The following is a 26881-nucleotide window of genomic DNA, read 5'->3' on the forward strand; positions in this document are numbered from 1 at the left end:
GGCCTTCGAGCAGCGTGCAACTTTTCGGTTTAATTCACGCCTTTGCTCATATCTGGCTGGCTAACTCCTGTATCTAGCGCGTCCCGTTTACCAGCCTGCCTTGTTAGGCGAGGACGCCTGCTCTGCAAGGGGTTCCGTATCTTTACATCTGAACTCCTGTGCACGACCAATGAGAAATGCAGACGGAGAGAAAATAAAAAAAGTTCGTTCCATCCCAGCAGGGAAATATCCCTCCCATGTAGCATGCTCGAGTAACGCCGTTTTTCGTGTGAGGAAAAATAAGCTAAGATTTTTTAGGCCCGTGACAGCGCGTGACCTTGATTTAAGCGTGTTTCGAATGTTTACAGCTTTGTTTTGCTTTGCTCTGGCCTTTGAAGTTTTCTTGTGTGAAGACTTTTTTTGCATGTACATAATTTCTTTCACACGCTGTGTAAACATAGTGTCATAAGAACGGAAGAACGGGGTTGGAAACAGAGAGCAAGAGCATGGTTATTTTTTTCACACAAGCTAGACAATGACGATAGTAGATTGACATGGTTGCACCCCGTTCATTGTACCCTCCGTGATAATGCGAGAGTCGAGGCGATGTAGAGTAGAGCACATCTTATATCTTTCAACGTGAAACTCTGGGCAATCACACTTTAGATGTTCTATTTTGGCACTGTTGACCAGGGCCCAGGAATTTAGCAGCACAGGCATAAGATTAAAAAAAAAATATGTGCAAGATAGGGAAGGTAGGCGGCTGAGAAACGCGGGCTTGTCGCAGTGGGCTCAAGAATCAGTCTTGATCACCTTCAATGTCTTTGTTCTTTTTCTCTAAATACTTTGACGGCAAAGATCAAATAGCCCAGAGTGTAGAGGAAAGGCTTACAAGACAAGAAGTATCTAACAACGCTGATTTGGCATGTTTTTGCAAGGCGTACTAGCTGAAGTTGCTTTTTATATAGTGGCCCGAACACGTCACCATTTCAGTGAGTTGGAAGCAGCGAAATTCGTGCGTGTTTCTTTTTTCGAAGGCTAGTTGTAAATGTGTTTCCTTCTAGCTCTTCGATTTCATCGCGTGCACAAAACGTATACATGTCCGCAACAACTGGGCTAAACCTAATATTCCCCCGTTACTGCGACCTCAATTGGGGAGGACTTGCCGAAATAATCCGCCTGACGACCCTAACGTAGTGTCAACCACTGATGGATGGCAGGCTGCCCTGTCCAGCTCTCGACTCCAGCTCTGGACTAGAGGCCCAAAGCGCCCTAGTAACACGAGCACGGGCAGCAACCGGGAGACTCTGGAGTCCCGGACTGTGGACTCCATATATATATCCCCACCCGGCCGATCTCCGATACACTTTTTAGCCGGTCAGTTAAAAGTGACCTAGACAAAGTTTCTCCTCTACCGCTTAGAGCAGAGATTTCAGCGTGATTGTGATTCTCACTAGTTGTCCATGTTTGACCTTCAACCTGCCGGAGTCGGCGATACCACACGAATAGCTTTCCGCCTTCCACCCGCCACATGTCGCAAATTTCGCCTTCTCGCACAAGGCTTCTCTGTCTAGAGGACGAATTTCGCCCCGAAAGCCTGCGCGTAAAGCAAAACACCAAATGACAACTCTTCGTGGCGGTCGTGACCGTCAGCGCCACGGTCTCGATCATTCCGTGCGTCGCGCCAATCCACGGATAAGAGCGTATGCAAGTGAGACGGGGTCCTTGACAGCTAATTGGCAGCGCGCACGCTCACTGCCCCGCACTCTGTTCCTGCCCGTCGGCGTTAACCAATTCGCGAACGGCACCCCGCTGCGCTCTGCCAAAAACAGAGCCTTGCGAAACCGCGGCCCACGATAGTGTTTATTCCTTTCGTCGCCCGCAGCTCTTCTGCCCTTAAGTGAATGTGATCAGAACTGTTCGTCGCGTCGCAACTCGAGGCGGAACGCGGCAGTTCCTTTTGTCTCTCGACTTTTCGTTGCGAAGGGTGCTCGCGGTTTTCTGCCGTTCGACATTGTTTGTGCTTGCGTTCTCGTAACGTGACGTACACATTAGAGGCGTGCGCGCGCGCCAGCCTTTTGATTGGCGTTGCAGTGTACGGCGCGGTTTGCGTTTGACGTGTCGCGGCACGTGACCGCGCGCATCGTGCGTGTGGCCTACACCGTCGCCCGGATATAAGCGGACACGGCCGCGGAGTCCGCACGCCTGAGTGCTGGCGAAGTTCACCGACGGCGCACCGCTGACTGCTACCCGATTTGGTAGAACGCCACCGTCATATTGCTGTCACAAGCTGCGGCGCTAGCGTGTATGTGTATGTGCCGGGAGAAGTAACAGTATCGGTTCTCTATTGTGCGCGTGTGGTCGTTGCGACATTTGACTTGAACCTGCCTGCGTAGACCGGTGCATTCTCAACAGACGTAAGGGCGAGTATTTATTGGAGCGTCATGATAAATTCGAAGGTTTCGCGAGGAAAGAAAAAAAAAAGAAAAATGTTTCTTTGAGAGGGCCTTTCCAGTGGACGCTTGATGTCAGCTCATTTTACATCATTTGACTAGAACCACCACTGTTCTTAATTCAACGTTTTCACCACCATTTTGCTTACTGCATCACTGCGCCCTCAGCTAGTGTGTTATGCATACGTAGACCGTTTATTTTCCCAATTGACTTGTCGCACAGGTAGATAAGTATATACGCATGCGATGTCGAGCTTCAACGTGTTGGTATCTTGTAGTTCAAACCTACAGTGTGCCGAAGAATTCCCCTTTCAGTCCAAGAAGCAAACTGTATGCCTTTCTTTCTAAAGGTAGACGTACCGTCGCCAGACTTTGCTCTCTAATTCAGCAGCTGTTGAAATAATTAAGTTTATTGAAAGCCCTTTTCATATCTCAGACACTAGCACATAATGTCACAGCGCAAAGTGAAGGCATCTTCTTTGGTGTCTCGACAGAGCTGTCAATGCGTGTGAGCTTCGAGGGCCTCAGTAGACTAACCAATGCCTTATTTTTCTTCTCGCAGACCCGGACCGCGAAGGGGGCGGTGGGCGGTCTCACTCTGCTTCCGAGCCTGGGCTGCGGGCACACATCAACAACGGCTTCAGCATGGCCGAGGAAGGCTACGGTGCTATCGACCGCGACGATGACCACCCGCACGAGCCCACGCTCTCCGGCTCGGCGGTGGTCGTGCCCTGGTGGATCATGGAGGACGCCAAGGTAACGTCTCCTGCCTGCCTCATGCATTGTTTCGCCTGTGTATGACGCAAGACGCGAACCGCCGTTGTACCCGCACGTTATAATGCACTTCCCTACGTTCTTGTATGTATCGCACAGCCTAAGACGCAGTGGCCGAGTAATCCGAACGTGGATTTACAGCACTTCTCTCGGCTACCATAGCGCGGATGCATATAAGCTTCTTTGTGGATTCGCGGTGCAAGTAGCCCTTTAGCTGAATTCTGTCTCGAAGTAGACTTTTACAAAATATATATTAAGGGGACCGCTGACACAGTACAACAAAGTCGTCTTCGTGCACGATTCCGTCATACACTTCCGGATGTATTTATGCTCAGATGCCCCCCCACCCTCTCCCTCCCCCTCTTTCCAAACGAATCGAAATAGCGTCCAGGGGGATACCATCCGGATCACTTGCTAAGATTTATTTAAGCCTATTTGAGGTCACTAATTTACTCTTCGCGATGTACTACGCTTGTGCCTCCAGATGGCGCCAATATCTGGTCGATTGCACGTGTATGGAAAGAAATTTCTAGAGCTACCAGGATATTTACAAGAAAGAAAAACTGCCATAGCCCACATTAGTACACTTGCAATATTTCATTTCATTTATTTTATCCCTCAGGGCCAAATGCAATAAAGAGAGGGAGAGGTGAACAAGGAAGAGACATGTTATAAAGGAAGAAAAAAAAATGATCGAAGCATACAACGGTTGAGAAAACCTGATTATACATTGCTAGCTAAAGTAGAGCAAGGCGGGTGGTTATCGTTAATGTTCACGACTTCTTTGGGAAGGCAGTTCCACTTCGCTTGGAAACTTGGAAATTCCAAAGTTTCCGTGTTCCAAAGCTTCTGTTCATGGCGATTCGATGCCCACTTTGTGATGTGTCGATGGGGTGCGATATGTACCGAGGGTATAGAGATAAGGTAATTGCGTAGTGCAGGGTGATTGTAAAGTTTGTGGGAACGACTCAGACGGAAAATGTTTGTACTCAATGATAGCGGGAGAATTTGATGTTTGCTATGCTAGCTGTCCTGTCGTATTTTACAAACTAAAACGAACAGAATTATTTTGGACGAGTTCGAGTGAATTAACAAGTTTTCGTGTTAGGGGTCCGAAACCGGCCTAACGCATTCCAATTTTGACCATATTATTGCCTTTTGAAGCAGTAGTTGCAGTGAGGATGGGGGCCTTGGAAAAGTTACGGCGTAGATAGCATAACATGCGGTTTGGATTGCTTATTATGTTCTCAATATCTATCGACCATGATAGATTAACGGGTATATGAACCTCAAAGTATTTGTAGGAATTAATGAATTCAAATGTGCTGTCATTTAGGTAATAGAGAGTCGGAGTATTAGTTAACCTTGACACTCGCGTAATTTACGCTTGTTGATGTTTAGTTTCGCCATGTGTTGCACTAATTTACAACAGCATTAATGTCAGAATGCAGGATTGAGGAGACATCCATTATTGGTTATTTCTCGAAAAATAACGCTATCATCTGCGAAGAGGTAAATGTCACACATTATGAGGGAGGTGAGATATCATTCTATAAATCACAAATAAAAGCGGCCCAAGCACTGTACCTTGCGGCTCGCCAGATTCCACATCGGTAAATGAAGAATTAGTAACATATTGAGAACGATTGGTAAGAAAACATTCAATCTAGTTTAGTAAATTGTTATCTATGTTTAAATGGCTCAATTTTCAAAGCAGTAACTTATGGCATACTTTATCAATTGCTTTTGAAAAGTCTAAGAAAATACATTCACCATATGATAAGCAATCGAGAATGCGGTGTAATGCTTGAGTGAATGATATGAGTTACTTTTCACAAGAGTATGAATTGCAGAATCTGTGTTGACCCGGTTTGAAAAATGATTTAGATTCTAAAAAATTAACGAGGTTAGACGAGGTTCGAAAATATAATATGTTCAGCATCTTGTAGCAAGTACTGGTGAATAAAATGAGGCAGTAATTGAGAGTTGATGTTTTAGGGCCAGTTTTGTGCATAGAAGCCACCTTCCCAATTTTCCTCTCACCAGGAAGAGTAATAGCTTCAATTTATTACTGAACAATTTTCGTTAGGATCATAGAACTAGAATTGCAGGTGTTTTTCAAGAACCTGGAATTAATGAAATCAAACCCATGGAGGTAATGAGTGTCGATAAGTTTCGCAGTGCCGAGTACATCTACTATTACAAGATGCATAATGACGTAGCTGTAGGGACGTGTGAATATGGACAAAACATCAGTAGTGCTCGAGAAGTTTACGGTAAATGCGTCATTAAGCACACTGGTACGCATATTGCTAGCAAAGGGGTTGTCAGCATTATATTCGTCTACCGAGGGATTAACAAGGCGCAAATATTGCTTAATGTTGGCCTTTATGATTGTTGGCAAGGTATTTAATAAAGAGAATTTTTTTTCCCTGAGTTTAAGCGCGCTTACGTATTCACTGGATGCCGCGTTATATTTTGCCCGCTTAGCGTCTGTTAAAGAAAGCTTCGCCGAACGGTAAGCACGCTTTTTTTGTGTTAGAAACGCGTTTAATGTATTTGTTATACCGTGGAGCCTGCATTGGTGGTGAGGGTGCGTGTAGGTTGAACTGTCTAATTAGTACGTAGACCTAACATACCACAGGTAGTTTACACACTTCGATGATGAAAATCTGCAAGAAAGGTGTTAATCAATGACGACGGTTCATTATTTATGTATCATTAGTTCCAATGAAGATATTTTAATAGAAACCTTAGCACCACTTTGACCGCTTATTCAAGGTAAATAAATAATAATAGAAGGAAAATCTCGTCTACTAAATCTACTACTACTACTACTAAACCTAAATCCAAGGTGCTTGCTGCAGTCGCCGATAGTCGAGTGGCCTGTGTAACCATTTGCGGTCAAGAGAAAAGTGAACGCAAGTTAATGAATTCGTTACTGTCTCTTGAAAATGAGGACAAAGGAGGGGGCTGAGTATGCCATAAAATAGGAAAGTTAAAGTGTCCGAATAAAAGCAAGAGTAATGAGGGAAATCGCGTGCAGCAAAGTGCAGCTCGTGGACGAACGTGGTCGACGAAGGAGGATGACAGTAGCATACAGGAAGTTTTTGACGAGCGAGGCTTATGGCAGCACACACAATTTCTAAGTTGCTGTTAACTGAATATATGGAGTCGGTTTTGGTATCCACATCCTCGATGCTCACAGAGGTGTTGGCGATAAATAGAAAATTTACAAGAGTTTGAAAAAAGTTCAGAATCTGGACATCCGCAAAAAAGCAGGCTTCCGTTAAAGCTATGATCACAGACAAAAATTATAGTTATTAACAATGGTTCTGATATTAGCGAAAAGTGCATATATCCGAGATAATGGAAACATAATACTGCTACCCCTCTCGCGTCCCGAGGATAGGCTGAATGGGGCCGCATCAGGAGATGTTTCATTAACATGGTGGGCGTGTTGTTCCATGTGGTATGAATGGTCCATTCTGTAGGGCAGCATTCCAGATTCGCACAAGAACTTGGCGTGGTTCTAGTGCATATATATATATATATATATATATATATATATATATATATATATATATATATGCACTAGAACCACGCCAAGTTCTTGTGCGAATCTGGAATGCTGCCCTACAGAATGGACCATTCATACCACATGGAACAACACGCCCACCATATTATATATATATATATATATATATATATATATATATATATATATATATATATATATATATATATATATATATATATATATATATATATATATATATATATATATATATATATATATGCACTAGAACCACGCCAAGTTCTTGTGCGAATCTGGAATGCTGCCCTGCAGAATGGACCATTCATACCACATGGAACAACACGCCCACCATGTTAATGAAACATCTCCTGTCGTATGAAGCAATATATATATATATATATATATATATATTGCTTCATACGACATATGCGAGGAAAAACACCATCCTAAAGTTTTAGTGTAAGTTGGGTGGCAGAACGCATATATATGTACCACGCTTTTCGACTGGGTCCTGGTCACGTGGTTCAAGTTTTGTGAGGTTGCTGTAAAGCGAAATAGACTGTGCTCCTAGGAAGACGATGACTGCCCTATGGGAGCGATCACCTTCCAGTCATTATCAGCCTAGCATAATCACCATCAATCACTCTAACGAAACCACGGCGCTGGAAGCTGAATTTGGCCGACTGGGCGCTCTTCCGCGAAGAAACTGCCCTAGGAGAAATCTATTCGGATAGTTCTGATGTGGACAAATTAAATGAAACTTTCACAGCATGTATTATTGCCGCCGCTCACCTAGCCATTCCTCGGACTTCCGGTTTGGTTAGACAAAATCGTAAAGCATAGTATACGCAAGAATTTAGAAAGGCAAAGAAGGAACAAAACAAAGCATGGGGAATTTTACGCCGCTACCCAACACATGAAAACCTGATAAATTTGAAGAAGGCAAAATCTGAAGCTGGGTATATCCGCCGCACAGCTGAAAAACAATCATGGCAGAGGTATGTATCTTTCATCAATAGCTCGGTTACATCCAAAAACATGTGTAAAAAAGTTCATAAACTGGTCCCCTTTACAGTTCCACTTTGCACAACCTCTGACACACAAACCAGTATAGAGGAACAAGCAGACATATTGGGAGAATATTTTGCTGCAGTTTCAAGTTCTACACACTATACACAATCTTTTTAAAGTACAAATCAACAGCTGAAAAACAAAAATTCCCAATGAGTGGTAGCGTAAATGAACCTTTTAATGCTTTAATTACGCTAGAAGAAATGCATAGAGTACTGTCAGCTGGCAAACACACTGCAGCAGGACCTGATGACGTTCACTACGAAACGTTAGCCCATTTATCAAAACCTCTGTAGAAGCATTGTTAAAACTGTTTAAAAAAATCTGGATATCCGGGAAAATTCCTCAGAGCTGGAAGAAGGCCATTATAGCGCCACTTTTGAAGGCTGTAAAGTCGCCAAATTCTCCAAGTAGTTATAGGCCAATTGCCCTGACGAGCTGTCTTGCGAAGTGCTTTGAAATTATTCTAAATATAAGATTGATGTTTGTCCTCGAATCCCAAAACCTGCTTGACATTCACCAGTGCGGCTTCAGGAAAACATGTTCTACTACTGACCGCCTTGTCAGCCTCGAAAATACAGTTCGAGAAGCGTTCCTACATAAGCAACACTGCCTTGCCGTCTTTTTTGACTTTGAAAAAGCCGACGACACCACATGGAGGTTTGGGATTCTACGGGATTTGGGAGAGCTTGGAATTCGCGGCAGGATGCTAAAATGTCTAGCTGACTTTATACATAATCGAACCTTTCAAGTACGTCTTGGTTCAGTACTTTCTAAAACCTTCACACAAGAAACTGGTGTGCCCCAAGGGTGCATTTTAAGTACCACGCTTTTCATAGTAAAAATGAACTCTATAGCGAAAATAATACCGAAGTCCATTATGTACTCAATTTACGTAGACGACTTGCAAACTGCGTGCACATCATCGAACGTAGCAACATGTGAGAGGCAGATTCAGCTAACTGTAAATAAGCTGGCATCATGGACAGACAAAATGGTTTCAGGTTTTTCACGCAAAAGTCTGTGGCTGTTCTCTTTTCTCTTAGACGAGGACTGCACACCGACCCCACTATCTACCTAAATTAAATCACAATACCAGTATAACACGAACACAAATTTCTAGGTTTAACTTTTGATATGAAGCTCTTTCCTTCCTCACATAAACGTCCTGAAAAAGAAAGCTTCCAAATCTCTCAATATACTCAAAGTCCTCTCACGCAAACACCGGGGGTCTGACCGGACGTGCCTTTTGCACATCTACCGCTCATTCGCTCGCTCTTGCCTAGACTATGGCTGCATTCTATACGGGTCAGCAAGACCTTCATATTTGAAGCGCTTGGACCCTATACATAATTCAGGTTTGCGTCTTTCTACTGGCGCTTATAGGACATCACCTATCGCAAGTCTTTATGTAGACACAAACGAACCATCCCTGGAACTTAGGACTATGCTCACATTTTCATATAATCTGAAAATACGCTCCCTACGAAAACATATATGCTACCTCATTTTCACTAAATGTTCCTCCAGAATATTGTCCAAAATAGGCCTCAGTCAATCAAATCCTTGTTACTTCGATTTGAGGATAAATGAAAAGAATTAGGAATACTAAACGCCCTCCCCAATATTGCATCAAGACAAAATTCACTGCCACCATGGTACAGCCTTCCTGTTGTGTGCGATTTCACACGAACTCAGTTTTCTAATCATAAAACACCACCTGAACGCATCCTGCAAGAATTTCTAGCTCTTATAGAATTGCACACAATTTTATACGGATGGATCCAAGACAACAAAACACGTTGGAAGTGCAATAGTGCACGGAAAATGAGAAAAAACCTGTGAGATTACCTCAGTGTTCAAGTATTTTTACAGCTGAATGATATGCTCTGGCAGCGGCTGTAAGCAAAATAGTCAACGAGAACGTTACAAACAGCATTCTATACACAGACTCCTTAAGTGTTCTCACAGCCCTTCACCACAAAAATGCAGTTGCACCACTACTCGGTGAAATCATACACAGCAGATCAACAGCCTCTGCTCGAGGACATAAAATAACGTTTTATTGGATCCGAGTCATGTCGGCATTAGAGGCAATGAGGGAGCAGACTTTTGCGCTGCCCAAGCCCGTGAAAAACGAATAAAGAACATAGATATGCCATACAGAGACATGCTAGTGCGCAACAAACTAAAGGACGAATGGCAGTCATCATGGAGTAGGGAGGTAAATAATAAACTGCGGTTGGTAAAGCCCATTTTAGGGGAATGGAAATCCTGTCGCCATCAAGAACGTTTTATAGAAGTGATTTTAAGCCGTCTCCGCATTGGCCACACACACATGACACACAACTTTTTGTCGAGAAAAGAAAGCAAGCCTCTGTGTGAAGAATGCGGACAGGAACTCGCTATAAACACCATTTTACTTTCATGCACAAGATTTGAAATGCTAAGGAAAAGGTATTTTACTCGATTTTACGATGAACACATTCCGTTCCATCCAGCTTTGATTTTAGATGAAAGCGGACTTGTCGATCTATCATGTGTTTTTAGCTTTTTAAAGGAAGCAAATGTTTTACGGAAACTAGAATAAATAGTGTACGCCACTTACAACCTTGTGCTTGGCGCATGATAGCCTGAGCTGCTTATGCGCCATTAACAGTAATGCGACGGTAACAGCTAATTACAGTAATCAATTCATTTGCTTCCTTTATAGATAATAAAGGACAAATCGATGCAACATTTTTGGATTTTAGCAAGGCATTTGACAAAGTTCCTCATGATAAACTAATTTTTAAAATGAAAGAAATTGGCATTCCTGATATTTTAGTAACATGGATCAATGCATACTTAATAGACCGCAAACAGTTTGTTGAAGTGGGGGGACAACGTTCGGGCTCTCTCCCAGTTTCATCCGGTGTTCCCCAAGGAAGCGTTCTGGGCCCTCTGCTTTTCCTTTTGTATGTCAATGATATTCTCGAAGTTGTTAACCCACCAGTGCAAATTCGATTGTTTGCTGACGATTGTATTCTATACAGAGAAGTTACAAATAGGGAAGATCAATGTGACATAGACAGTGCCTTGAACAACGTTTTCGAATGATGCGACCGATGGGGCATGATTCTGAATGCTGATAAAAGTGTTTATATGCCGATAACCCGAAAAACCATACGTCATAGCTACACATAAAAATTAGTCTCTCTATCTTCAAAAAGTATCCAACTACAAATACCTAGGAGTAACCATAAGTAGCAATCTATCGTGGAACTTGCACATAAACAATATCTGCTTTGCTGCATTTAGAAAATTCTGCTGCTTAAGACATAAACTAAAACATGCTCCTTCTAACATTAAAGTACTTTGTTATTCTTCATTAATTAGACCTAAACTCGAATATGCAAGCATAGTGTGGGACCCGTATACTAAATCTAACATAAAAAATCTGGAAAAAATACATAGAAGAGCTGTCAGGCTATTTTCAATAAATATGCAAGGTCTGACTCCCCAACCACTTTAATGGAGACAAATAAAATTGAACTACTTGAACATCGAAGAAAGCCTAGATTAAAGTTTATTTATCAGTTATTACATAACAAACTCGCTTTGGATCCGTCATCATACTTAACGCCGGCACCAACCAGACAAACTCGTCAACACCATCCCAGTTCCCTAACCCCTATATTCGCTAGAACAGACACTTACAAATTTTCGTTCTTTCCACGCACAGTAACAGACTGGAATCAGCTAGTTAATCCATTGTCCCATGAGTTTTAACCAATTGCTGCTATACTGTGTTGGCTTTTTTGAAGTGTTGCGTTTTCTTTTGTGCCTTGATTGACTTATTCACCCACCCTGCTTGGACTCAGTGTCCGCAGTATTTTGTAAATAAAAATAAATAAATAAAAGCCCAACACAACACATTTGCCCATAGAAGTAGGTTGGATCGGCTGTCGGAATAGCTCAGTTGGTAAGAGCGCCGGATGCGACATTACGAGGTCGTGGGTAGGGTTCGCACCATTGCGCGTTTTCTATTTTTCGCCTCCTACTTTGTATTTAATTACCTTTCTCCCTCAAACGATTACAGCAGTAATTCGTCATCAGCAAACATATAAAATTTAAAAAAGTTCCCTGCGCTATCCTTGGCCTCGTCGGCTGTGGGCTTCTTTCGTTATACTGCACAATGACATTTCGTATGTTCTCGAACAGAGAGTTTGCGAACTCAATGGCCTTTGAGCGCTTTAACGCGGGTGGTTTTAATTGTCATTGAGTCAATATATCGAGAGTTAATGGATCAGCTCAGAACTGCATCGATCTCTGAAATGTCTTCGGCTCTGTTGCGGTCGTGCAGCGGTTAAGCACTCGACTACTATGCCCAAAGATGCGGAATCGAATCCCGGCCGCGGCAGCCGCTTTTCGATGAAGGCGGAAATCAAGGCGCCCGTGTGCTGTGCGATGTCATCACCATCATCATCATACACCGGATTATACCCTCTGCAGAGCTACGGCCTACGTTATTATTCTCCAATTAATCCGGTCCTGTGCTAGCTGCACCCACTTGACTCCTGCGTACTCTTAACCTCATCCACCTACCTAATTTTCTGCCGCCCCCTGCTAGACTTTCCTTCCTTTGGAATCCAAATGGTTACTCTAACTTTACGATATGAAAAAAACTCCACGTGGTAGAAACTTCCGGGGCCCTCCACTACGGCGTCTCTCATAGCCCGAGTCGCTTTGGGACGTGTTTAGTTTTAGTTTAGTAACTAACCAATCAAATGCCTTCGAGCAACGTCAGCGTTCACTCTGGTACTCGGGGCGCTGGTAGCAACGCGTTGTGAATGTAATCTGAGCAGTTTATTCAGTGAAAAATTTGGGATTTCATATTATACAGCTTATTTTGTAGAAACGAAGACTTTCTTGGCTCCGAAGCACTGCAGCAAGAGTAATGCCATTGTTACCAGTGATAGTAAAACAATTTGAAACAACCAATACCAGCTTCCTGAAAAGAGCATAAATGCCACTCAGCTTCTCCAAAACAAAGAAGTTAATTTCTAGCATTAGTGTAACGAATGATATTTTGGTTCCCAACTATTTTGAGGCTCGGGGATTTCTTGCATGCCTGAAAATTTATTCGGGGCTACTGTAGCGCCGCGACACCTCAGTGTGATGTGATGGACTCTCTCAACAGCAATCGAATTTGCAATGTAGCATGGGCACGACTCCTTGTAGTTCGATAGTGATAGACAATCTCGAAGGCTCTCGACTCAGTGTCCTTTGAAGTAGCCGTTTGACAAGGGTATTAAACCCTGACAACCTGCTTCCACGTGCGTATTACAATTTCGGACGGAGTTGATGAGCCTTCAAGGAGACTTGCAAACATTACGGCTGCTCTCTGCCTTACATTTCTGAGAAGGGTGTTTCCTTCCTTCCCGGCCAACACCACACGGCACGCGATAATGTTTCGGCAAATCAGTGACGCCCGTTGTCGCGCATGAAACTACGCGGACGGCTCACCGTACTTATCAGGAGAGAACAGGAAGCCGTGCTGCTGACGATGACGGTGCTCCGCCAGGGATCTTGCGCGTACCTTTGCCTACAGCATGGTTTTGCCAGTTCCGGTAACCTTCTCGGACACATATGGTGATTCCTGTGGGCAGGGGGTGTCATTTTGTCAGTGTTGTGCTGCCGGCGCTGTGATCTATTTTCCAGCACAGAATCCACCTGAACGTACGCTGGCAGCCATGGTCACATGCTGTGCCGGTTGACTTCCTTCATCTCGCGCGCTGCAGAGGATATTGCTTTAGACTTGTGCAACGATTTTTAAGGATCTTTGCTCCGGGCGTGCAACGGAAGCGTTGCTCGATATCTTGGTCGCAGTAGGCGTACATAAATGAAGCACTAATGCATTTCCTGTTCGTTTTTTTTTTTTTTCGTCGTGCATTGATCCATGGCTGCATTTTTGTTCTCTGCGTTGGAGTTAATTCCATCGTATTGCGTTTTGGCTTCAGACTGGAGAACTGGTTCGTCACGAAAGTCAGCGCGAATATAACTCGAAATAAAAACACAATTTCGTCCAACAGGAATGAGATAGCATGTTCTCGTAGTGGTGGACGTTAATGCTCTTGAACTATTGTAGAAGTAGTGTAAGCTAGTGAACAGCTAATATAAAGTCAGTGCAGATGTGAAGCAGAAGCTGTGCAAAAGCAGGGATAGGTAGTTTAGGGGGTACATAAGACGCCAGAGGCTGTGATGATGTAGTATAAGACGCTAGATGCTGTGGTGATGTAGTGAAGAGGTGAATCAAGGGTATATAAGTGCGCATTGTAGATAATGTACGCTGTACGGCTGTATATTATCTCGTTCCGTGCCACGCACTCTTTCCTAAGACCTGATATCAGGCTGGCCGTGTGCACTGAAAAATCATTCCTTCATCTCCGTCATCAGTCATAACATTATTTTTATGCCCTGAAGTAATAGCCATCGCGAACACAATATTCGAAAATGAAGTACAGTCACGTACAATGAAGTACATTTTCAATACATCTATGAGGCTGGAACAACATCGATTGCCGTCTGTGAACTGAACTATGGAGGAGGAGGAGAAAACATTTATTTATGATATGATTTGGGAAGAGAGGTACGTTTCGTTGTGGAGCTGCGGCAGACCCTATTCCGGGACGCCATTGGCCGCCGCCGCTGCCCGAGCGTCCGAGCTGGACAGGGCCGCCTCCCAGCCCTCCCTAGTTGGCTGTTTTATAGCTTTTATTTTTGTATTTTACTGGCAGGCTATGTGGTATAGGTCAGCATGCTGCCCGCAGAATTTGCAGTATGCTGAACGTTGGAACAAATATTCCTGGTTTTAACTAGAGTACAACACGTTTGTAAAATATAAACCGAGGTAGTAAACTCTCCAAAACGGGAATTTCTGCACTTCTTCCTGGTTCTCCCTCTGGTGGTCGCGCGCCAGCTAAGCTGGCCAGAGAAAGAAGAGGAAGAAGAAAGCCCATGGGGAGCAACAACAGAGCTGGCATCATGCCGCTGCAGAAGGCGAATAGACGCGGCGATTGCCTTCCGCGCAGTCAGTCTTTAATAGAGCTGACTACACCTCTGCTTCAGGATCACCGCGCGTACAGCGTGAGTCTTCGTACGGAGAGGGGGGTGGGGGGGGAGGGGGGGGGAGGGAGGGGGGTCCTGTCTTTTCTCGTTAGGATTTCTGCGTTCATAAGCGTCATTTCAGTTATTAGAAGCACTGACGAGTTGCTCATGGTTTCCAATATGTCCGCTGTCCAATTTCAGAGAGTACCTCGCGCGTCGCTTAGACCGCCGTCATTTCTTTGTGACACAGCAACCGTGACTGCTTTCGAGGTAATACATTAGATAGTTACCTGCCATAACTTAATCAGCATGCATTTGGCCCTCCTAACACACGAATCGTTGTCAGCGTGTCGTGGTCATCGATGCCTCCCTCATCAGGCTGTGCTACTCTGCATTGCGTGTGCTGGGCTTGCTGGTAAACGGAACCTCGGGAAAACTGAAGTTACAGGATCAGGATGGGACACTTCGCGCTCACCTCTGTTAAGCCGTGCCTGGGAGCGAATGCGCTCGTCCCGTCGAATGCAGCTTACCTCTTTGCTAATGCATGCGCGACCATCTCTACGGCCAGCCATGTTCATTTGGTAGTTGGCAGCAACTACCAAATCCTGTAGTAGAATCGATATGTATCCTCACTGTGGTTGTTACCTGCGCTAAGGTGATGTTTTGTGCTGTATGTGTACGTTGTCTTCGCCATGTGGCTGTCTCTCTGGTATATTTGAAGGCGTCTTCAGCATGTGAATGAGGCTTCTAGCATGTCAATAATATGTTTCCGTATATGGTGCGTGTTGGCTGAAAACTTCGGTAGAACCGAGAGTAATTGGGCTATTTGGTACATAATCATGGGAACAGCAGCGGCGAGACGAGGGACAAAATGAAGACAGGACCGCACGGAGTATCATGTGAAGATTTATTAGAAACAAACACGCAAAATACTTTTTTACAACCAGTAGCGCATGTGCAACACTGCAGTCATATTGATAACTTAATAATTTGAGTCAGGATACATCAGTTCACATGAAAGGGTGCTTACGCGCGAGTCAATGTTTTTTTGTGAATTTTCAACACTTCATTGATTTCTCTTGTTTATCTTGTACCGTAACTGTCGTGACTGTAACGTACAAGATCCCGCAATAGTTCAAGATTGTGATCTAATGTATCTTTAATCAAATGATCAAGTTATCACTATAGCTTATGGTGGGGGGTTGCATATACCTCGTCATTGCACATACCTTGTCGTTGTGAATAAAGTCTATTTTGCGGGTTTATTACAAATAAACTTGTCTCAGCGCTGTTATTCCTATCAGTTTGCAGAAAACATCACGATCATTCCAGAGACTGGGCTGCAGCTATCGTCAGCGCGCTGGCTTCTGAGGGGTGTCACATAGTTATTGCTTGTGTTCTGACTAATGCATCTTTTTGTTTTCTGCCATCTTTGTGTGTCACAAACCAATCAGCATTTCTGGGTGCTTCTATACCGGCTCTTCTCTCCACTAGAGCTAACAATCTATTTCTCGCGTGCGAAAAGACCCGGCTGAATCTTGACACTCAGTTCCGTGCCACGAAGGCGGAGCACACGACCCCATCCCCTCGTACCACTAAACCTAACTGGTATTTCGTTTGTAGCCGATGTTTAAGGCTGTGTGGCACTTTAGCAAAAAATAATGACGTGGATTTGTGCCGTACGGCATTTTGTAGTCTCGTCGCTCCTTTGCTATCAAAGGAGTGCATATACTGTGAACGTTTGTCCGCCGCACCTTAATTTGCGTAGCTGCAAGCTTCACACACACGATGCGAACACGGTTTGGCGAGGGTTTTCCCATCGATACACACAAGTGGCGTTTCCATAACAGCCTCGGGCTTTCTGTACCATCATTGAACTGTAAGACTTCGCTGCGCTAGGCTGTTTGTTCCGGACTTGTGCTGGATTATGTGCATATGGCATATGGAATATCTGTTTTCGAAAGAAAATAAGGATGGAGTGCTTGGCTGCGTCGCGTCGTTTAATGTCGAAGCTTTCAGGCAATAAATCTCGCCTGATGGGCGGGACTAGTTGCAGCACTGTGTTCAGAGCCGCGCGAGAAAGAGCGGCCGAAATTAGGCTCTATATAAAACACTGCCAAGCAGTGCCAGCATCGCAATCTTTCGTGTTGCGTACGTGTTGTCTTTTTGCCCAAGTTTTCCAACGCAATGTTAGCTCTCTATTTCATCACCATAATCAGAGAGCCTTGACCAAGACTACTGCTAGGCAAATATCTGTCATATGCATGACCTGTGTGACAACGCCTAGCTTTGTTGTCATCTGAATTCACCCGCCTCTGAATTTTCGGCCGAATCATGCTATTCACTCCTTCTCTTGGATTCCAGTCACAATTATCGACCATTGCTTGTCCTCCCTTCGCATTACATTTTCTGCACACGCCAATTTATTTTTCTTGATGTCGATCAGAATTTTATTAACTTAAATTTCTTCCCCTGGTCCATGCCGGTGCCCTCCGATCACTTACCATTGATCATTTTCTTTCCTCAACTCAATGAGTTGTGCTCAATTTAAGCTGAACAATTTTCAGTAGCACTCTCGTTTCAATCCGATAAGGTGAATACCGGTAAGGTACACATTTTGCACACATTTAATTTGATGGTACTGGTAAACTGATATTCATGATCTTAGAGTAGTCGCTAGATCTCCTCCGCGCCAATTTTGTGTTTTTTATTTCACTGTTCTGTTTCGTATCTGAGGTCATTACCTGACATAAGCAGACATATTCCATTACCACTTCCATCTCTTCGCCATCCATCGTAAATACTGCTGTTCCTTTCCGAGGCTGCTGAATATTAATTCAATTTTCTGCATAAAAGAAAGTTTAAACTTACCATTCCACATTGCTTGTCTGAGTAATTGATAACGTATTGAAATTCATCCCATGAGTGACCTGTGAACGCAGTGTCATATAGCGAATCGCAGATTACTAAGGTGTTCTTTTCCGCTGCGGTGGCCCAGTGGTTAGTGCGGTCGACTGCTTTACCAAGGATGAAGGATCGAATCCTGGCCGCGGCGACCACTTTTAGACGGAATTGAAAAGCGAGCCGCCCGTGCCGTGTGCTGTAAGATGTCAGCTCATGTTGAAGAGCCCCAGTTGGCCGAAATTTCCGGAGCCCCCAATCCGGTGCCTCCTAGGCTAACTTGCTTTGGGATGTGAACCCCATAAACCAAACCAAAGTAAGGTAATCTCTATAGCTCTTATTGACTGCTTCGAATCCACGTTTTTTTATAATCATTGTAAATACGTGGTGAAATTCACAGAGGGATCGTGCCCTCCTTTCTGGCGCCCCGTCTTTTTGGTATTCTACTACTTACTGTGTGGGGCTATTGTGGCTGTGTAGTCGCTAATAAATAGGCCTCGTATAGTTAACATCCTATACTTAAACCAGCTAGTTTAATGAGCGCTAAAATGTTTGGCGGGCTGTAGTTGGTGGAACGACATGTATCGAACAGCGCGAACAGACACACGCATAAAAGACAGCGCTGGGCTCGTCTTTTCTTTTTTTTTTTTTTTGTCTCTTGTGCGTGTGTCTTATCGCACTGTTTGATACATGACCTTATAGAGTGCCATAAATTAGGGAAATATTTCAATGCAAAAAGAATGTTCGCCGGAATGTTTTCGCCTGCCTGTTAGTTTGGTAATGCATCATTATCACCCGTGCTCTTGCGATGAACGAAGAATTGGTGTTTTTGGAGATCGAGGGGCGGTCATTCATTTTTAGGGGACGAATGGGTCGTTTGCCGTACTATCCCCGTGGCTACTTTTCAATTTCTTAGAGAACAGTGCACCTTCTGTGGAAAGGCAGGAGATATAATTTGTTGTAACCATGCGACGCAGCTGAGCACTTCTAGATATGTTCAGTGCAAAGCTATATCTGACTTTCACCGTAACGCCACTACTCCCTTTGTTGATTCCCCTTTTTCCGCCCTGGCTGCTCGCCCTATGTATCCTTGCCACTGTCCTGTCGTTTCTGCGTTTTTGTTCCTTACAACGTCGCACACAGTTTCTCGACTGAGCTTGGCTGCTGGGCGTTGTGCAACGGCCGCCGCGGCTACCTCGTGCTGGAGAGCCTCTGACTTCACGCTTCACCGAACAGCTGTTGTTTGCACGCCCGTCTGCCGGCGGCAGACGAGGGTTGGTAGGGCGGAAAAACATAGGGTAAGGGAAGCAGCGAGGAATGTCGACCACATTTGGTTCGACGCTTCTGGCCAGCGGCTGTGGAAGACGCGTGTCTCGCTGCTTTGAAAGCCACAAAATGCGCGTCGTGAAGATGAACTAGGCTGCGTGAAGTATTCAGGCGGAGTCGAACCTTCAGTCGTGCTTGTTAATAGGTGAATCTTTATGCGTGTTAAAAAAAAACAAACTCAGATTGCGTGAAGCAGCATATATGTCTTATTGTCCAGTTGCTGTTGCGCTCAAATATTTATTTCTGCATCAATAATAAACTGCCGCTTCAGTGAAAGAATGAAGTCTCACAGAAGTGGAAGAATGGAGAGAAATCAACATGTCGCAAAGTTGAGCTTCTTTCAAGTGCTTGCATTCCTTGGTACGGTTGCTGCGTTATATAGCGAAACAGATGGAGCAGCAGTGAAACCACGTCTTTGGCTGGATAAGCATATAACTATAGTATGTGTAAGACTGCCATATAGCTTGTGCGATGAAGGAGGCTTATGCGATAGAGGGCGATAAAAATAAAATTGTAAGAGATAATGACGCGCTGTCAGAGGTCCTGTGTCCCTAAGGTACACCAGTCTCCCGAGGTAGCTGTAATTCTTGTTTCCTAAGTTAGAATAACCTTAATCTCAAAGCAATTCGCTTCATTCTTTCCGATGTGCCGGTGCAAGTTGCATCCCGCAGCATACGGGAGAGGCACTTCCTAGCCTAACTTCGTGACATAGTGTCAGAGTTCACTTTTAATGTGAAAGCATTATTAGCGTCGTTATGCGAAAAGCCGTGTAATGTTGTTGTTTTTGCGTTGTCAACGCTTCATGATATTCATAAAAATGTCGTTTAGTGGAACGGCCGTAAAATGAAAAAAAAAAAAAATCAGTGAAATAAAATTGTTTGTATTGGGATCACACCAAGGCCCTCTGCTTCCCAGTCGGGCACGCAACGCCAAGGCCACGAGGAGCATTCTTTGTTCAAGCTTGTTACAGGAGGCCTGGTGAACGCGTTGTGCTGCCTGTAACTTATCAACATGTGTTTTGGATTTTTGCTGATGTTTCTAATCGTCCAATGAAACGCGGCGGCTGCGCCTACGAGTAATTGACTCTGGGCGCATTCACACTTTGCGTGAAATAAACACAGGTGGAGCATCGGATGCACTTCGAGTTATATTGCTGCCAGGCCTTGTGAAACTCTTGTCGCTTTGTGGCGGCAATGTCCCAATATCACTGGTTTGGCGCGCAACAAAACTCCCGAACACATTACAAGAAATGTTGTTGATGAATTTAGAAACATTTTCAGGGAAATTTCGGCTGTGATGCTATCCTATTCTTACGCGTAAACTGTGTCGCTAGCATGACCGCAAAAGGCTTCAGGGCGCCTACATCCCTCCCACCTGGATCCTATGGCATACGCACGCTTGCCGCATAAGACCTGTAAACTGCTATCAGGCTGTTAGCGCGCCATCTGAAAGGTGGCCTACCTACTGGCGTGCGCACTCGATAAATTAACCCCCCTTGCTGCCAGAAAGCGCCGCATCTTTCAGCACATTGCGCGGCTTTCTTCACGTAGATGAGCATTGGCCTTACAACTTTAATGCAGTCTTTGAATATACTGCACCGGTAGCTTATCGTTTCCTCCTTTTATATCTGATTCACGAATGCCATCAGGAGCAACGCTTGATAACTACAGTTGAGCCCCAACTCCATTGGCTCGATCGATGCAAAGATGCTGCAGTGATAAGTGACATGAGTGTGTACTTTCTGTCTGGTACTTATTGCTGGGTTTCAGAGAGTAGCATGGAAAATTCAGCATCGAGTCACGACATAGTGATTTCCGCGCTGATAGTGACTTGCCTTCACAGTAGTACGAGCGTTTACTTTTGTGAACCTTTCTATTAAACGGACCAGGTATGTACACGTTTTGCCGCCCTGCCCGCAGGAATGGCGCGCCTACGCAGCGCAGTCCTCGTTTCTAACCCCTCTCTTGTCGCTTGCTTGCAGGAGAGCGGCAGTGCCACCAACAACAACTTGGACGGTTCCAGACCACGTATCCGCATCCACCGGCACGCCATGAACCAGGAGGAGCTGGTCAAAAACTACGGCAACGAATGTGCGGACGCTTCGTTATCACAAAAGGTGAGCTCTTAGAGAACACCTTGAAGCTACGCCGTGTGCAGCTCCGTTTGTGTAATTTTGCTCGCGCATATGCAGTCATGGATGTAATGTTCGTAGCGCTTGCATTTGGCCCCATACACGAAGCTGACGAGATACGGGTACTCGGACTCTACATACACAAACACAGACGGTCAGACACTACATTGGCCAAACTCCGTAAGGTGGGGGACCAGGTGGGCCGCATGGTCCGCCGGGTTTCAAACAAACGCGGGGGGTTGCGAAGTAAGGATGCCTTGCGGCTGGCAAACGCCTTCGTGACTAGTCGGATTCTATATTCGACACCTTATCTCCACCTACGGAAACAAGAGGAGGATGCCCTTGAGGTTATCCTTCGCAAAATTGTCAAGCGTGCCCTGGACCTCCCCATCACTACTTCAAACAGCCGTCTTATGGCCCTTGGGGTGGTGAATACTTTTCGGGAGCTCCGGGAGGCGCACCTTACAAATCAGTACACGCGTTTGTCGCAAACGGAGTCGGGTCGCCGCCTTCTTGCTCGACTCCATATCCAACACACCACACTCATGGAAGACAGGTTTCGCATCCCAGAATTGTGGAGACGCGCCCTCTGCGTGCGACCTCTGCCAGCGAATATGTCACACGAAGATCATAATGGTCGGCGCTTGGCACGAGCGGAAGCCCTAGCCCGACATTATGGCAACAAAACAGGTGTATACTACGTGGACGCCTCCGGCCCTCACCACGGGGGATGGTACACGGCCGCTGTAGTTCACAACAGCAAAACGGTTAACGGTCTCACCTTCAGAGCCCAAAGTACAACACACGCAGAAGAGGTGGCGATTGCTCTCGCGGCCTCTCATTCCGACTCAAAATACATAATTACCGACTCGCGAGGAGCCTGTCGGAACGTCAGACAAGGTTGGACTCCCTTACTAGCCTATAAAATTTACTTAAACTGCATACGGGATACGGACCCCGCACACCGCTACCTTATATGGGCCCCTGCTCATCAGGGTTTGGCAGGAAACGAGGCAGCAGACGCAGCCGCCCGCGCGTTCTCTCACCGGGCTGTTTTCTCCTCCCTACCCGATCAGGAACCCGATTTTAATCCGGCCTACACCTTCAAAGATATCACGACGTACTATCAAAATTGTCATCGCCTTTATCCCAGCCCATGTAAAGGTCTCAAAAAGGCGGATGAGCGGCTTCTTCTCCGCCTTTTCACCAATACATTGCTGTGCCCGGCAGCCCTAAAACATTTTGACCCCTCCTTTAGTGGCAGCTGCACACACTGTGGAGCGGTGTCTTCTGACATCTATCACATGGTGTGGGCCTGCCCCTCCAACCCGGCAATTCCCCCCATCCCCAACCCAACCCGGGAGAACTGGGAGGCGGTCCTGCTCGGCTGCCACGACTTACAGGCCCAACAAGCCTTAGTCGGACGCGCCCAAGCGGCGGCAACCGCCACTGGGGTCCCCAACTAGGGACCTCCACCTAGTGCTTGTAAGGATCGGTCCCTTATGGGCCGATCCAAACATACCTCCTGGCCCTTGTGTAAATAAATGTTCTTACCACCACCACCACCAGGGTATGCATGCACAGTCTTGGCCAAAATATTTACGGCCACATTTACTTTTGTAAGCCACACAATTGAGTCATTATAGTACACTACAGACCCCATACTCTTAAACGGTCAGGCCTAAGGCTATCCTCACCCAGCAGAGAAGTCATAAGCCTAGATTCGAGCCATGGCTGAAAAGCAAATAGTGTGGACTAAATACTTGCGATCAAGGTTGTTAGTATTGATGATCACTGACTGCCTTTGTACGCTGCCCTGACGTTAATTTAGCATTTGCGGAAATTCATCCCGGTGGAGCTAGATGGTAGAGCAAGAACTCTGCTTACCTTCAGATGATTTGGAACACAAGGAACGCGTAACGAGCAAAACCGTGTGGCTCAGAAGCAAATCCCCTTAACCCAATATAATTGTAGCGTGGTTTCTTAAGTTATTCAGCACTGCACCTTCATGTGTCTGTGTAATTTATATAAAGCTGAATAATTTGTTACGAAACCACGCTTCACTAACTAGCCCGGCAACGTGTTTTGTTAAATGTAATGATGGTTGTTAACGCACACCGTGAAATCGTACTGCTACGCAGGCCGCTAACGGCTACTGCAAAGTTGGGAATGTCGGTATTCCTTGCACCACCATTCGTGCCAGCCTCTGCAATGAGTCGAGCCGTGTCTTTATTAAGGGGCTTTTGTTTATGCTAGATTTAAATAAAAATATGTTCCAAAAAAAAAAAAAGGACTACTACCTCCTGTTCCAAAGTATTTCGTACGTAAGAAGCTTTGCTTCCGACCCACGAAACCAGTACTGAAAAAGGATCTAGTCCTTTGTTTTTCTTCTGTGTCTCCGTGTCCTATAGCCCCCACCCATTCATCATGAACAGCATGGAACTCGTCCACCTTTCCCTTATTTTGAAGTACGTTTCTAATGCCAAGGGCTCTTTTATGTGTGGGTAACTTCGACCTTATAATCCAGCGGTCATATCTCTGTTGATAGCCATTTTAACCCAAAGCTAGAGTGACATCTTGGTACATGAAGCTTGGAACCTGCCTGCTTGTTTTTCAAGCGATGTTCGGATTACTCCAGCCTTCCACGGGGCACTCAAGAAGGCTGTGCTGCTTGATATCCGAGTGGCGACACTAAGTACGCTTCTTGAACGATCGCCTCCGAAACACTTGTACTTCTGCGCAGCCCGCCGCCAGACGTGACAGTCTCTACCAAGAGTGGTACACTACCACCGAACAGCTCACCAAATTCACCTGGAACACGGTACGTCCAACGCTTCCTACTGAGAAGAAGAGATCTGCTGCGCTAGGAAGTTTTGTGAACATCGGGCAAACAGCTATCCCAGAGGAGCATCAGAGTACTCTGCGGTTAGGCCCGAACTTCAGCTTCCAGCCATCTCCCACGCCTGCCGAGAAAGTCGTCACGGCCAGGCCGATTGGCCCGCTCATCTCCCAGGAATACACGTCTCGCTGCGTCTTTGAATGCATAAATGTGTTGGAGCGAAGCTCAGGCGACACAAGGCACAACAAAGTATAGAGCCCGTAGCAAAATGGCTAGTGCGAAACTACCTAAGGATTCATGTGTCAGACAAGAAAGGTGTCTCCATCATCATGCAGAACAACACGTATAACACCTCGTATGAACTCTTAACCCTTGTAACAATTCGTAAGAACTTCAAGGAAGTGAGTGTTCAGGCTACTGAAGTTAAAGAACGAACCTTTGAAATCCTTCTTGGCATGAATCTGCAAAGGGCGCACGCGTCGGTTAACACCGCCGAATTCGATCTAATACAGGTATTCTGGTGTTAGTCGAAATTTTGGGGGGATACCCCGAAGTGTATATTTGTAATAAGGAAGTAATTACTCATTGACATCCACCTAAACGCAGCCATACGGTTAGAAAGGAAATCTATACAGCTTTCTCTGAAATTTCTGAGAAATGAGAATATTTCGGAGAAAGCTGTATAGATTTCCTTTGTAACCTTATGGCTGCGCTTAAGTGGATGTCAATGAGTAATTACTCCCTTACGACAAATCTACTCCACCTTGAGGTTCCCCCTAAAATTTCGACCAACACCCACTTCGAATTATTGATCAATTCGCTCTCGCGCTACCATCTGATCTGCTGACCGTTATGGTTAGCTCAGTAGGTAGAGCGACTACACAGGAAAGGTGATGGCCCCGGGTTCGATAACCGTATCAGGGCGAACTTTAACTACGAAGTTTCTGAGGATGGTGTATATATAGCGTTTCTTTGTAGCCGTATGGCTACGCTTGGTTGGGTATCAATGAGTAATTACTTCTTTCTTCTTTTCCACCAAAACGCACAAGCCTGATATTCCGTTTCGAACTACTGTGCCGGAACGAAGAATTTGGAACGAGAATCACGTGCCGATGTTTTTACAGAAACATATTTCGAAGCTAGTACACGTGAATCCCTTCGATGTTCTTAATTGGGATTCTATAGTCACCTTTTTGAAAGACCCCTGCACAGTGTACGCCTTCAGCATAGATAGAGAAGGCATGTACTATTTCACATGACCGGCTCTTGTAGTCTATGAGGTGGTGCATCACGGGAGCTTTGCGAACGAATCAAGGGTTTCATTAACAGCGTTTTCGGAACTCTTGAAAGCGTATCTCTGTTCCACAATTCTAGGGTGGGGAGACAAGAGTTATCTACAGTAGTCTGGCATTTGCATTGCCTCGCCCGTAGCACCTGGGTTTAGTAACATTAATTTGAGCAAAGTGGGTCGTGTACTCAGCCGCAGGCTGGAAGAGTTACACAAAGGCATCTTTCGCCATGTTGATGATTCTTTCATGTTTTTGTTTATAGTACGGGGCTTAATAATTGCATGATAAACATCTTGTAAACCTTCCAAGAGTGGCTTGGGTCTCAATTTCACTCTCGAGGTTCGAAAAGAAAATAAGTTGCAGTTCCTGGACCTCAAGTTGCGCTTCAATCCCACGCTTGTGTATTGACTAGGTCGAAAAAGCCATTTCTCAACCGTCGCGCTAAACGTTCGAAGCTACAGTGGAGAACCGAATTGCTATTTCCTGTTTCAAGCCTATGCTTTAGCTAAAACTTGCCTACATGTTCTCTCCGAGGTATATACCTCCAACACCCAATATGATAGGTTGATGTGATAGGCTACTCTGACAATGCCACTGCCCAGTTCGGCGCGAAATTAATGAAATGCGTTAAAGTGTTTTATTTCCTGCAAAACGATCAAAAAGAAGCATGTCATTTATATAAACCGCTTATCACATAAGCTAGGACACGTTGCGAAATGATATTATGTAGAAGTGGCTCTTTCTTCTCCGTCAGGATTAAGTAACCTTTGTCCACTTACGCAAAGAAGGCCGGAAATATTTGTACAATTTCCCCTTCGTTAAAAAGACAAGCACAAAACGAAGTTGTACGCTGTGGCACTGGCGTGGTTTACGAAATTCTTTTCCTTTGTGGACTGGCGTACATAGGACAAACCAGGCATTGATTGAACATTCGCCTCATAGAGCACAATAATGACAAATCTGGAGTGAATGAACAACACCGGTAATGCAGCAATTGCTGATCCATCTTTGACGCCACACAGGTGTTGTATTGCCATTCACAGCAAAGAACTAGAGAGGTGATGGCAGAATTACACATTGCCTCGTGTGGAAATTGTATGAGCAAGCCTTCGCTCTCGCTATCGAAGAGGGAAATTGGCTGTCTTCGCAGATTTTGTTCTTCGTTTTTTTTTTCTTCCTGCTCGGGGTATTTCGTACTTAGAAGCTTCGTTTCCTACCCAATAAATCAGTAGGGTACAAGGCGCCAGACCCGTGCTTTTCTCCTCTTCTTCTTTGCGTCTCTGTATTCAATAGCGCCCAACCATTCATCAAGAACAGCCTACAACTCGCCCAACTTCCCTTTTGTTGGACTACGGAAGAGAGTACAGCTCGCTTGATTATCGGTGGGGAGGAGAAACGTCGGTGGCAGTTTCTTAGGGCGTGAGCAGGTCAGTTTATGCGTTCTTTACCGCTCGTTAGCGTAGTTTTACGGGCCATAGGCACAAAGACAAA

The 26881-nt window shown here is 45.1% G+C and overlaps 1 protein-coding gene across 5 annotated transcripts in view; it reads left to right on the plus strand.

Annotated features, from left to right (window-relative positions):
• Positions 1-26881, plus strand: part of LOC146209717 (prestin-like) — a 235849-nt gene that overhangs the window by 167733 nt on the left and 41235 nt on the right. For all 5 annotated transcript variants that reach the window (XM_084603110.1, XM_084603107.1, XM_084603122.1 and 2 more), the window contains exons 2-3: positions 2995-3188; positions 21113-21247. In XM_084603110.1, the coding sequence (XP_084459236.1) occupies positions 2995-3188; positions 21113-21247 (329 nt within the window). The remainder of the gene's footprint in view (positions 1-2994; positions 3189-21112; positions 21248-26881) is intronic.

The sequence above is a fragment of the Amblyomma maculatum genome, chromosome 1 (genome assembly GCF_055883805.1).
Source record: "Amblyomma maculatum isolate TAMU_Amacu chromosome 1, ASM5588380v1, whole genome shotgun sequence".
Lineage (NCBI taxonomy): Eukaryota > Metazoa > Arthropoda > Arachnida > Ixodida > Ixodidae > Amblyomma > Amblyomma maculatum.